The sequence below is a fragment of the Nomascus leucogenys genome, chromosome 1a (assembly GCF_006542625.1).
Source record: "Nomascus leucogenys isolate Asia chromosome 1a, Asia_NLE_v1, whole genome shotgun sequence".
Classification (NCBI taxonomy): domain Eukaryota; kingdom Metazoa; phylum Chordata; class Mammalia; order Primates; family Hylobatidae; genus Nomascus; species Nomascus leucogenys.
Genome location: NC_044381.1, coordinates 90136643 through 90150309, shown reverse-complemented (window position 1 = coordinate 90150309; position 13667 = coordinate 90136643). Strand labels below are relative to the sequence as shown.

Genomic DNA, 13667 nt, shown 5'->3' with positions numbered 1-13667 from the left:
CTCTACTAAAAACACAAAAAATTAGCCGGGCATGGTCCCAGCTACTTGGGAGGCCGAGGCAGGAGAATCGCTTGAACCCGGGAGGCAGAGATTGCAGTGAGCCAGTATCACACCACTGCACTCCAGCCTGGGCGACAGAGCGAGACTCCGTCTCAAAAGAAAAAAAAAATCCTTATAGACCCTAAATTGATTATTGTTTCCACTGTAAACCAAAATTTAAATATCAATATGGCTATTTTACCTGAATTAGAGATAAAGCATTTGGAATTAACTAATTCACATTTTTAGAAGAAAAGTTTATTAACCCAAAAATCTTAACTGATTGCTAATATTAAAAAAAAAAAAAAAAACCTGATCATGGTAGATGATCAGGTTAGAAAGACCACTCCACAGACTGGCAAGTTTCGTCTAAAGCTCTATCTCTGGAATATCAACTATACACGATTTTCTGATTTCCTTTTTTTCTTATACTTCAGAAACCAGATGGCCGGGTGCGGTGGCTCACACCTGTAACCCCAACACTTTGGGAGGCCGAGGCAGGTGGACCACCTGAGGTCCGGAGTTCAAGACCAGCCTAGCCAACATGGCGAAACCCATCTTTACTAAAAATACAAAAAATTAGCCAGGCGTGGTGGCGGGTGCCTGTACTCTCAGCTACTCAAGAGGCTGAGGCAGGAGAATTGCTTGAACCCAGCAGGTGGAGGTTGCAGTGAGCTGAGATTACACCATTGCACTCCAGCCTGGGCGAGAAGAGTGAGACTTCAGTGGGCAGAGAGGGAGAAACCAGAAAGCATATTCAGTAATACTGGGAAACAAAAGATGAAGGATTCAGCCATATAGGAAGCTGACAGATTATCTGTAATGTTTACACGGCCCACCTAGTTGGTTTTTTTCAGAGAAATTAAAATTTCAATAGTAAAGCTAGTAGCTGTGAAGTTAAACAGCTCTGCTGGGCTCATTCTTTGGCACCGAGTTCTAGAATCCAAAGTACGAACCTTTTAAAAAACTTAAGGAAATGCAGAGTTCTTTCTTTTGAGAAAATGTAGACTCAGCCAGGCTAATTTCCAGACAAAGATGTTCACCTGAAGCAGCTGTCCTCTATTAATGGGTTCTTTCCAGAGAATAACTGTGTTTCCAGCACTTGTCAGTGTTCATTCTTGAATATATGGTTAATAACTATGACTTGTGACATACAAGCAGATATATTGTCTCCTATACTATTTTTGCTGGACAGCCAGAAAGCAATAGGACATGAACTAAATTAGCATGGCCACCTCCCACGGAATACTTTTACTACTAAAGGTCAATAAGAAATGGAAAGAAAAAAAGTTACTCCTGCAAATTCTGCAAAATCTAAATTAAAATGTTCAGTCAAGTTGTTTGACAAGACACCTTACGCATGCGCAAAATTATTCTTAAAATTCTGAATCTGGCTGGGCGCAATGGCTCATGCCTGCAAACCCAGCTCTTTGGGAGGCTGAAGCAGGAGAACTGCTTGAGCCCAGGAGTTCGACACCAGCCTGGGCAACACAGCGAGACCCCATCTCACAAAAAAAAGAAAATTTTGGGGGGGAAGGGGGGAGGGATAGCATTAGGAGATATACCTAATGTTAAATGACAAGTAAATGGGTGCAGCACACCAACATGGCACATGTATATATACGTAACAAACCTGCACGTGGTGAACATGTACCCTAAAACTTAAAGTATAAAAAAAAAAGCAAGAAAATTAAAAAAAAAAAAAAAAAGAAAATTCTGGATCATGAAAAATATGTTCCTCTCCTAGACAAACTCATGTTTCCTTTTTAGTCAATGAGAAATAAGGAACTAATTGTTTTCTCTTCTGCCTCAGAGGAAAATGCCTAATAAAGCAACACAAAGGGTTCTCAATGTCTCATTCTCCTATCCTCTACTTAACAGCTTTCTAAATTTCTCCAACTAATCAACGACCAAGAATAAAAGACAATCACCATGTCATATTTTTATACTGAAAAATCATGGCGGCAGTGGCCACCCATCTCGCCCCCACCATCTTCTCCCCTCCCCCTGTTCCCTCCCTCCAATCTCTCACTCTCCAGCTTTCATCCCTCCCTCCACCCCCTACCACCCTGGAAAAAAAAAAAACATGGCAAATCTCTAATCTACTCCACTATATAATAATATTTGCTTAAGTTATTTGAAAAATTTTTTTTACATCAGATAGAATGCTTTTTTAACCTGTATTTGTTGAGTAAAATTGACACTCAAGGAAAATATGCCATGTTTATCCTATGACTTCAAGTACCACTGGGCAAGAAGCCAAAGGGCACTCAGAAATACACATATAACAGTTGGAACAATAAATCATGTAACTGATGTCTGTCAATTATTTTAATTTCATTTTATTAAAAATAATTTTTCTGTGTGATTTTATTGCATGTAACTTCGCTTTTTTTTTTTTTTTGAGACAGAGTCTCACTCTGTCACCCAGGCTGGACTGCAGTGGTGCAATCTCAGCTAACTGCAACCTCTGCCTCCAGGGTTTTAAGTGATTTTCCTGCCTCAGCCTCCCAAGTAGCTGAGATTACAGGTGTGCACCACCACATCTGGCTAATTTTTGTATTTCTTTTTTAGTAGAGACGGGGTTCCACCATGTTGGCCAGGCTGGTTTCAAACTCCTGACCTCAGGTGATCCTCCGACGGTGGCCTCCCAAAGTGCTGGGATTACAGGTGTGAGCCACCACATCCAGACACATATTGCTTTTCCTGAAGACCAACAGATCTAAAGTGTGGTTACTCTGGCTAATGTTGATTATACAAGAAATGTGAGCTGGGCACGGTGGCTCCTGCCTGTAATCCCAGCACTTTGGAAGGCTTAAGTAGGTGGATCACTTAAGCCCAGGAGTTCAAGGCCAGCCTGGACAACACAGTGAAACTGCATCTCAACAAAAAATGTAAAACTTAGCCAGTACGGTGGTGCATACTTGTAGTCCCAGCTGAGGCAGAAGGATCACTGGAGCCTCGGAATAGGAGGTTGCAGTGAGCAGAGATCACACTACCCCACACTCGAGCCTGGGTGACAGAGCAACACTCTGTCCCCACCCCAAAAAAAGCAAGCAAGCAAGAAACGTGAAGTCACATAATTGTGCACTGCCTTATTTATAAAAATACATAGTATAGTGACATTTCATTTTCAGAGTTTTTCAGTATAACATTTGCAAATGCTACAAATTAAATGACCTCACAAACTGAAGATTAAACACAAGAAAACAGTGAGTCCTAGCAAATCAGAACACTTTGAAGATACTGAATCCATACTTTCAACTAGTTAGTATACAATTATCACAAGGCAAATCTGAAAATTCTTATTTCAAACATTTCTGTTTTTTGAGGTTTTAGTGATGTGACAGGCAGTATTACTGATTTGAAATAAAATATAAATAAAATATAATTTCCTTATGAAGCAGGGTGAGGATAGTAAGACTGACAGATAAGCGTCTATTAACAAATGTTAATTCCGTCCTTGCTTTAGGCAAGACACTGTCCTAGGTGCTGTGGAGGTACAAGATTAAAGAGACACAGCCCACAAACTTATCACCCTTTCTATTTGTAATCACAGATGGGGGTTGAAAGGGAATACGGGAATGAGATGGGTTACAAGGGGCTGTGAAAGAGAGAGATATATAAACAATATCTACTAAAACAGCTATAAAGATCCGCTTTACATGGGAACAGACTTAATTCTGTTTGAGAGAAACTGAGGGTAGGCTGATAAAGTTTGTATGAATCAAGGGACATGTTAATTATAAGTATGGATAGAATTTCAATAGGGAGCTTGGATTGGCAACAAAGACATGAGATGCCAGCAAAGCAAAAAGGAAGACCGTGGAGGTACGTGCAGTAGTACGTGCGGGGGAGGGAAGAAGGAAGCTAGAAACGTGGACTGGAGCGAGCCTTGAATGTCATCCTAAAAATATGAGCTTTATGGCCGGGCACGGTGGCTCATGCCTGTAATCCCAGCACTTTGGGAGGCCGAGGCGGGGGGATCACCTGAGGTCAGGAGCTCAAGACCAGCCTGGAAAACATGGAGAAATCCCACCTCTACTAAAAATATAAAAATTAGCTGGGGGTGGTGGCGGGTGCCTATAATCTCAGCTACTCGGTAGGCCAAAGCAGGAGAATTGCTTGAAACCAGGAGGTGGAGGTTGCAGCGAGCCAAGATTTCGCCACTGCACTCCAGCCTGGACAACAAAGCAAGACTGCATCAGAAAAAAAAGCGGGGGGGGGGGGGTGGGGGGGGTACTTTTTTCTGTAAGAAATCCAGAACTATTAAGGATGGGTCTCACATAATAAGCAAGAGTTTCATAAAATTATACTTATGTTTTAGAAATACAGGCAATGCTGGCCGGGTGGAGCGGCTCACACGTAATCCCAGCACTTTGGGAGGCCGAGGCAGGCAGATCACCTAAGGTGAAGAGTTCAAGACCAGCCTCGCCTACATAGTGAAAATACAAAAAGTAGCCGAGCCTGGTGGTGGACACCCGTAATCCCAGCTACTTGGGAGGCTGAGGAGGAAGAATCACTTGAACCTGGGAGGTGGAGGTTGCAGTGAGCTAAGGTCACGCCACTGCACTCCAGCCTGGGCAAGACAGTGAGACTCCATTTCAAACAAACAAACAAACAAATAAACAAAAACCTACATTTGGCCAGGTATGGTGGCTCACACCTGTAATCTCAGCACTTTGGGAGGCCAAGGAGAGCAGATTACTTGAAGTCAGGAGTTCGAGACCAGCCTGGCCAACACGGTGGAACCCCATCTCTACTAAAAATACAAAAATTTGCTGAACGTGGTGGTGGATGCCTGTAATCCCAGCTACTCAGGAGGCCGAGGCAGAAGAATCACCTGAACACGGGAGGCAGAGGTTGCAGTGAGCCAATATCGCACCACGGCACTCTAGCCTGAACGACAGAGAGACTATGTCTCAAAAAAAAAAAAAAAAAAACCTACATTCATACACAGAAAAATGTCTGGAAGAACATACATCCAAACTGTCTACAGTGTTGCTTATGATGATGGGATTACAGGTGGTATTTAATTGATTTATACTTTGCTTCATTTTGTGAGTTTTTTGGGTTTGGTTTTTATTTATTTTTATTTTTTTTTAACAAAGAACTTGGAGGGAACATGAAAGGTATTTCTTTTTTCTTTTTTGGCAGCGGGGAGACAGAGTTTCACTCTAGTTGCGCAGGCTGGAATACAATGGCTCGATCTCGGCTCACTGCAACCTCCGCCTCTCCAGTTCAAGCAATTCTCCTGCCTCAGCCTCCGAACTGCTGGGATTACAGGCACCCACCACAACGCTAGGCTAATTTTTTGTATTTTTAGTAGAGACAGGGTTTCGCCATGTTGGCCAGGCTGGTCTCGAACTCCTGACCTCAGGTGATCTGCCCACCTCTGCCTCCCAAAGTGCTGGGATTACAAGTGTGAGCCACTGTGCCCAGCAGTAAGCGATTTCTATTTTGAAAGATAATAAAAATTTGATGACAGTGAAAGACTCTTCTGGTTTTGTTTGTGTTGGGGGAAGGCATTAATAAATCTATTTTGGATTTGTTCAGCACGAGATGCCAAAAAGGAACTAAGAAGAGAAATGAAGGAAATACATACTCAACTTTTAGCTATGTTTCACTTTGCTGAGGGGATAATAATGTATACATTACAATACAATATACAACAATGTCCTTTATTTTAGCTTCACTTAGTATAGCTTGGATAAAGCCCCCAAGCTAAGGCAAGTAATCAGACTTTTATTCATTTTAGAGTCGGTGTACGTCTAAAAGAGAGGGAAACTAATAAAAATTGTGTAGGTTGAAATATATTTTGTACTTACTTACAAAGCTGCCTTAATGAATTAGCTCTGTTTGGAATAGTCTGTACCAGTGCTTTCTCTGGCAAGTTAACCTTGTCCAGCCTCCCTTACTACTTTCATCCCAACCTGGAACAAGCAAACCAACAGTCATCCACCCACTATGGGTAGATAAGACTTAAAATAACTACAAACTATAAAATACCCTCCTACATTTAAGCCACAAGCACATACATGACGATCTTTTGAAGCCCCATATTAGATTCATTTATAATGAGAAACATTACACTGAAATGGCACAGTCTGGCCTAGCAAAGATAACACGACAGAAAACATACCCCATTAGAAGCTTTCTTCTTTGCTTTCCATTCATCCAGCTGTGCCTTTGTCTTTGCATCAACTTTAACGAGTAGCTTTTTCTCTCCAATTTGCAGGTCATGTAATAATCTGAGTGCACGGAGAGTAGATTCTGGCTCCTTGTACTCACAGAATCCGAAGGCTAGCAATGGATGAAAACAATTAGTGAAATATCAATTCACTTACAAAAGAAAAAAAATTATGGAAAAGTAGAATCACTAGAGTCCAAATGTTTTAATACAAAGACCACTCAATTCATAATTCCACCCCTGTCCCCCAATTCTCTTTGACAACCATTTCACTTTTAGTACCCTCAAACAACCAAAGGGGGAAAAAAGGGAAAAACAGAGAGGAAGAAAAATTCAAATAAGACAAACTGCTACTCATTAGAAGCTCTGATAAAATATTTAGCAGAGTCAATGAAATTCATGATTAAAAGGAGTCAACTGGCCGGGCGTGGTGGCTCACGCCTGTAATCCCAGCACTTTGGGAGGCCGAGGCGGGTGGATCACGAGGTCAGGAGATCGAGACCATCCTGGCTAACACGGTGAAACCCCGTCTCTACTAAAAATACAAAAAATTAGCCGGGCGCGGTGGTGGGCGCTTGTAGTCCCAGCTACTCGGGAGGCTGAGGCAGGAGAATGGCGTGAACCCGGGAGGCGGAGGTTGCAGTGAGCCAAGATAGCACCACTGCAGTCCTGTCTGGGGGAAAGAGCGAGACTCCATCTCAAAAAAAAAAAAAAAAAAAAAAAAAAAAAAAAAAGGAGTCAATTATTTCATAAATTCACCCTATCTAGACTTCCAAACAGCCACAAGTAAGAACAGACTGCAGGAACATAAACAATGCACTTTTCAATTCTGAGATGTTAAATTACAGAATTAGTGATCTTGTATCCTAGTTACCAGTCTATTTTACTTATATCTATTTCCTTTTATAACTAGTCAATCTCACTATTAAGATAACTTTAACAGAGATATTAAAACAAAATTAAATCCAAGAAGAGCAACCAACAAATTGAAAATAAAATCAAATAAATCTAAATATGTATATAGTTAATGACATGAAACAGAAAAAAACTACTGATATTAAAATAGTGAATTTGACTATAACATTTTCAGTGTGATATACCATAAAGACAAACAGATATGCCCCTCAAAAAAGTACCTTTGGGTTGGGCACAGTGGCTCATGCCTGTAATCCCAGCAGTCTGGGAGGCAGAGGTGGGCAGATTACCTGAGATCAGGAGTTCCAGACCAGCCTGGTCAACATGGCGAAACCCTCTCTCTACTAAAAATACAAAAACTAGCTGGGTGTGGTGGCACATGCCTGTAGTCCCAGCTACTAGGGAGGCTAAGGCAGAATTGCTTGAACCCGGGAGGCAGAAGTTGCAGTAAGCTGAGATTGCCCCACTGCACTCCAGCCTGGGCAACAGAGACAGACCCTGTCTCAAAAAAAAGAAAAGTAATTTTAAATGATCATATTGCTGATGATAGTGTCAATGTTGTTGGTGTGAAACTGTTAGATGTGCAATGTTAGATAAAGCAACTCAGTAATTAATATTTTATCATCCCCAATGGCCTTGAAACTCTGGGAACTGAGTGTGGGGAAAAAGGAGATACAAATATATGACAAAACAGGTTAAATAAAAACCTGTTAGTCCTGAATCTGAATTAGTATACACTGGAAAAATCTAAAAGCAAACACAAAACCACTGGTTTGTTGTTTTGTTTTGTTTTGTTTTGTTTTAGACGGAGTCTTGCTCTGTCGCCAAGCTGGAGTGTAGTGGTGCGATCTCGGCTCACTGCAAACTCTGCCTCCTGGGTTGAAGCGATTCTCCTGCCTCAGCCTCCTGAGTAGCTCAGACTACAGGCGTGCACCACCACACCCAGCTAATTTCTGTATTTTTAGTAGAGACGGGGTTTCACCATGTTGGCCAGGATGGTCTTGATCTCTTGACCCACCTGCCTCAGCCTCCCAAAGTGCTGGGATTACAAGTTTGAGCCACCACGCCCATCCCAAACCACTGTTAATATAAGTGTACCTAGCGTCCAGATCGTGATCCTCAAAACAATTTCCTCTGGAGAAATGGCTGATTCTAAGTCTGGGGCTGAAAACCTATTATACTAGATGACCTTGGAACAAATTGTCATACCAGATAACAAAGCAGCTGTCAAAGGTGTTCAGGGTCATGTCAAAACCACTGGAGATGTAAAGTGCAGAGACAATTTAAGTTAAGCTTTAATGGTGATAATAACTACAATGAATCCATATTAAATACAATAATACTAAATATGCTTCAATTCATAAGTTCACAATAACTCAAAAGAAAAAAGAAAATCAGTCACTGCTAGAGAATGCTGAGGATACCAACTCATTGTTTTAAGAAAGAAAGCCAGGGCATCTATCCTGCCTTTTGTGTATTAAATATGCCTCTATGCCAGGCATAGTGGCTCAAGCCTGTAATCCCGGCACTTTGGGAGACTGAGGTGGATGGATCACCTGAAGTCACGTGTTCAAGACTTGCCTGGCAAACAGGGCAAAATCCCGCCTCTACTAAAAAAAACAAAAAATTAGCCAGGCATGGTGGTGGGTGCCTGTAATCCCGGCTACTCAGGAGGCTGAGGCAAGAGAACCGCTTGAACCCAGGAGGCGGAGGTTGCAGCGAGCTGAAATGGTGCCATCGCACTCCAGCCTGGGCAACAAGAGCGAACAACTCCATCTCAAGAACAACAAAAATGCCTCTAAGTTACCAAACAGTAGATGCAGGGGCAACTTTCTCCATAGAGAAGCATTCTACTAATATATGAAAAAGATTTGTTCCTCAATGAAAGAATGACAGAATTCTTCAAAACAGACTACTGATGAGGCCGGGTGCAGTGGCTCGCGCCTGTAATCCCAGCACTTTGGGAGGCCAAGGCAGCTAGATCATGAGGTCAGGAGATCAAGACCATCCTGGCCAACACGGTGAAACCCTGTCTCTATTAAAAGTACAAAAATTAGCTGGGTGAGGTGGTACGTGCTTGTAATCCTAGCTACTCGGGAGGCTGGGGCTGGAGAATCACTTGAATCAGGGAGTTGGAGATTGCAGTGAGCCAAGATCGCACCACTGCACTCCAACCTGGCAACAGAACGAGACAGTCTCCAAAAAAAAAAATAAATAAATAAATAAATAAATAAAAAAAAATAAAATAAATATATATATATTCTATATATACATATATTCTATATATATATACTATATATATATTCTATATATATATGTATATATATATACTGATGAATTGCTTCCTAATGAATTAATCAATCTAGGCACTGGCAACACTGATGCTATTACACATACAAAAAAGACAATCCCACATGTGTTCCCTGATGGAAGAATACTCCTTTATAGTATTCTTGCTCTAAGGTGCTAGAATAAAAGCATAAAAAAAAAAAAAAAAATAGCGGCCAGGAGCGGTGGATCGTGCCTGTAATCTCAGTACTTTGGGAGGCTGAGGTGGGCGGATCATAAGGTCAGCAGCTCGAGAGCAGCCTGACCAACATGGAGAAACCCTGTCTCTACTAAAAAAATTAACTGGGCATGGTGGCACATGCCTGTAATCCCAGCTTCTCGGGAGGCTGAGGCAGGAGAATTGCTTGAGCCTGGGAGGTGGAAGTTGCAGTGAGCCAAGATCACACCATTGCACTCCAGCCTGGGCAAAAAGACCGAAACTCCTTCTCCAAAAAAAAAAAAAAAACAAAAAAAAAAAACACCACACAGAACACATCAAGTACAACTACTGACCACTTTACAGAAAATACAGAGGATAGATTAGTGGCAAATTATAGTACTGGAGCTGCATTCAGCAAAACTCAACTTAAAAAATACTACTGCACAAATGACCCAGTTTCTTCAACAAATAAACTGCAAGGAAAATTAGAAATAGAATAACTTAAAATATTAAGAGTCTGGCCAGTTAGCTCAGTTGGTTAGAGGATGGTGCTAATAATAAAATATTAGGAGACTTAAAACAAATTGCCAACTAGTTGCAATGTGTGGACTTCACATAGATCCTGAATCAAATGAACTATTTAAAAAATTGACATCTGAGGCCAGGTGTGGTGGCTCCTGCCTGTAATCCCAGCATTTTAGGAGGTCAAGGCAGGTGGATCATCTGAAGTCAGGAGTTCGAGACCAGCCTGGCCAACATGGCGAAACCCCGTCTCTACTAAAAATACAAAAATTAGCCAGGCATGGTGGCGCACACCTGTAATCCTAGCTACTCAGGAGGTTGAAGCAGGAGAACTGCTCCAACCCAGGAAGCAGAGGTTGCAGTGAGCCAAGATCACACCACTGCACTCCAGCCTGGGTGACAGAGTGAGACTAGGTCTCAAAAAAAAAACAAAAAAAGTTAACAGGCCATGATTGTCTCTTCTTCTCCCTTACTAACACTAACTTCTAATTGTTCCATCTTGATCATGCAGTCATTTCTTGAGACAAAAGAGATTTTTGAAAGAACAAGAAACCAGTTAAATTGAGCTATTTTAATTTTTTCCTTTCCTGTTACACCTTTTTCCCCCTTCTGATCTCAATTCTCAGCCAATATGTTCCCAAACTGCCTTTTAACCCTATTTCAATAAAAAAGAGGACAAACAGTGCTAATAAAATAAGTCTCACTGATAAAGACAATGAAAGGAAGTAATGTAAAGTGATTTAAGCACACAGGTTAGCTAAAGTGATTTCAGTAAATAAGGAAAAAAATGACATACCTTGAAGCTTTCCGGAAGCACCTTGTACTCTCTTCCAGCTCAAAACCAAACCGCATTTCTTAAAAAGAAAACAAAACAAAAAGATTGCTACCATTTAACAAAATAATTTTTAATGTAACTAAAAGCAAAATTGTATTTCTACTAGGGACAGAAAACATAAAAAACCAGCAACTACATTTGTGAAAATTTTTGCAATTCCCACGAACTTATCACATGAAAGAAATGAACAACAAATCATTTAAAGAAAAATATAAATTTCTTACTGATTCTTCATTTGCAGAACATTGTTTACCTTTTATTAAAAGTTTCACATCACTACTTATCCTAACAAAATAAATACATAAACCTAAATGCCTAAAATTAGAATGGGTAAAACAAACTATAATAAATTTAAATATTATGAACTTATAAATAAATGTTTTGAAACAATACCTATGATTTTATAAAGGGTTTTTTTTCTTTTGAGACAGAGTCTTGCTCTGTCACCCAGGCTGGAGTGCAGTGGCATGATCTCGGCTCACTGCAACCTCCGCCTCCCAGATTCAAGCGATTCTTCTGCCTCAGCCTCCTAAGTAGCTGGGACTACAGGCAGGAACCACCACACCTGGCTAATTGTGTTTTTTTTTTTTTTTTTTTTTAATTTATTTTTAGTAGAGACAGGGTTTCACCATATTAGCCAGGCTGGTCTTGAACTCCTGACCTCGTGATCTGCCCGCCTCAGCCTCCCAAAGTGCTGGGATTACAGGCATGAGCCACTGCGCCCAGCCATCAAGGATTTTTAACAGGGGAAAACGCTTGATACGGTATGCAAAAATAACTGGGGAAAAGAAAATGCAGATACACAGGCAAGACTTTAACTATAAACAAAAACAACTTTCTGTAAAATAAAGAGAAATATTCCAAAATGTGAAGAAGCGCAGGTTATCTGAACAGTGGGACACTATTATACTTTAAAAATAAAAGCAGCCAGGTGTGGCTCACGTCTATAATGCCAACACTTTGGGAGGCTGATGTGGAAGGATTGCTTGAGCCCAGGAGTTCAAGACCAGCCTGGGCAACATAGGGAGACACTGTCTCTACAAAAATAAAAAAATTAGGTGGGCATGGTGGCACGCACCAGTGGTTCCAGCTACTCAGGAGGATGAGACAGATGGATGGCTTGAGCCCAGGAAATCGAGGCTGCAGTGAGCTGTAATCATGCCACTACACTCCAGCCTGAGCAACAGAACCAGACTGTCACAAAAAGTAAAAACAAAGTTCCACCCAGTTAAAAAAAAAAAAGACAGAGGGAGGGTGTAGGTGAGAAATCTTCAGACAACAAGAGAAAACTAATGGAAACTTCAAACATGGTATTAAAAATAAATATTTCAATGGAAATCTGGAAGGTAAAGTTAAGGACAAATCCCAAGAACCCGTACAAGATAGTAAGAGATGGAAAATAGGAAATCAAAAACACATAGGTCAAACCTGGAAGCTCAACATCCAAACAGAGTTCCTGAAGAAAGTAAAAAGAATTCTCAAATAGCCCAAAAATTTCTCCTGAAAAAAGTCTCCAGAACGAAATGGCCCACCAAGTAAGTGACCAACACAATGATATAAGAAAAATAAGAAAATCAAATAAACATTAGAAGAATTTCACATAATTAGGAACTAAAACCTTCAATCAGTCAAATCCTCACTAGGAGAGGCATTCCAGGGAAAAACAGTTCACATACAAAGAACATTCAGAATGATGCAGGACTTCTGAAAACCATCATTAGATGCTGTAACACAATAAGGCAACACCTTCAATGTGAGGAAGATAAGCGTCAACATAGAATTCTATATCCCAGTAAACTACTGACCACATGAAGTAAAAAGCACTTCCCACATACCCATATATACCATGTACATCATATATACAGGATGTATCAGCCCAATATAACAGGAACTACTATGTGTCAGCACAAGCAAGATACAGGATCCAAACCATGCAACACAGAAGAGCAATAAGGTGAATACCAGAAAAGACAGAAAAAATCCAAGGATAAAAGCAGACTTAGAGGAACCAGAACACATGAGACAAACAAAGGGACCTGACAGGAGGGCCTCTAGAAAAGAAGAGAAAAAGAAGGGAAAAGAATCCCCACACTTTGGGAAGCCAAGGTGGGTGGATCACTTGGTCAGAAGTTCAAGACCAGTCTGGCCAACATGGTGAAACCCCGTCTCTACTAAAAATACAAAAATTAGCCGGACGTGGTGGCAGGTGCCTGAAATCCCAGCTACTCGGGAGGCTGAGGCAGAAGAATCACTGACCCTGGAGGCGGAGGTTGCAGTGAGCTGAGATCGCGCCACTGCACTCCAGCCCGGGCAACAGAGCGAGACTCTGTCTCAAAAATAAAAAATTAAAATAAACAAGAAAATGGACTAGGCACAGTGGCTCACACATGTAATCCCAGCACTTTGGGAGGCTGAGACAGGGAGATCACTGGAGGTCAGGAGTACCAGATCAGCCTGGCAAACCTGGTGAAACCCCGTCTCTACCGAAAATACAAAAATTAGCCAGGTGTGGTAGCAGGCATCCATAATCCCAGCTACCTGGGAGGCTAAGGCAGGAGAATCTCTTGAACCCCGGATGGCGAGGTTGCAGTGAGCTGAGATCACGCCACTGTACTCCAGCCTGGATAACAGAGTGAGACTCCAGCTCAAAAAAAAAAAAAGAAAGAAAGAAAGAAAAC

The 13667-nt window shown here is 41.3% G+C and overlaps 1 protein-coding gene across 1 annotated transcript in view; it reads right to left on the bottom strand.

The window, feature by feature from the left end:
• The window catches only part of RBM25 (RNA binding motif protein 25), a 65055-nt gene that overhangs the window by 29160 nt on the left and 22228 nt on the right, over window positions 1–13667 (bottom strand). Inside the window, exons 5-6 of the mRNA XM_003263670.3 lie at window positions 10951–11008; window positions 6182–6342 (exon numbers count right to left, since the gene is read on the bottom strand). Of these exons, the coding sequence (XP_003263718.1) occupies window positions 6182–6342; window positions 10951–11008 (219 nt within the window). The remainder of the gene's footprint in view (window positions 1–6181; window positions 6343–10950; window positions 11009–13667) is intronic.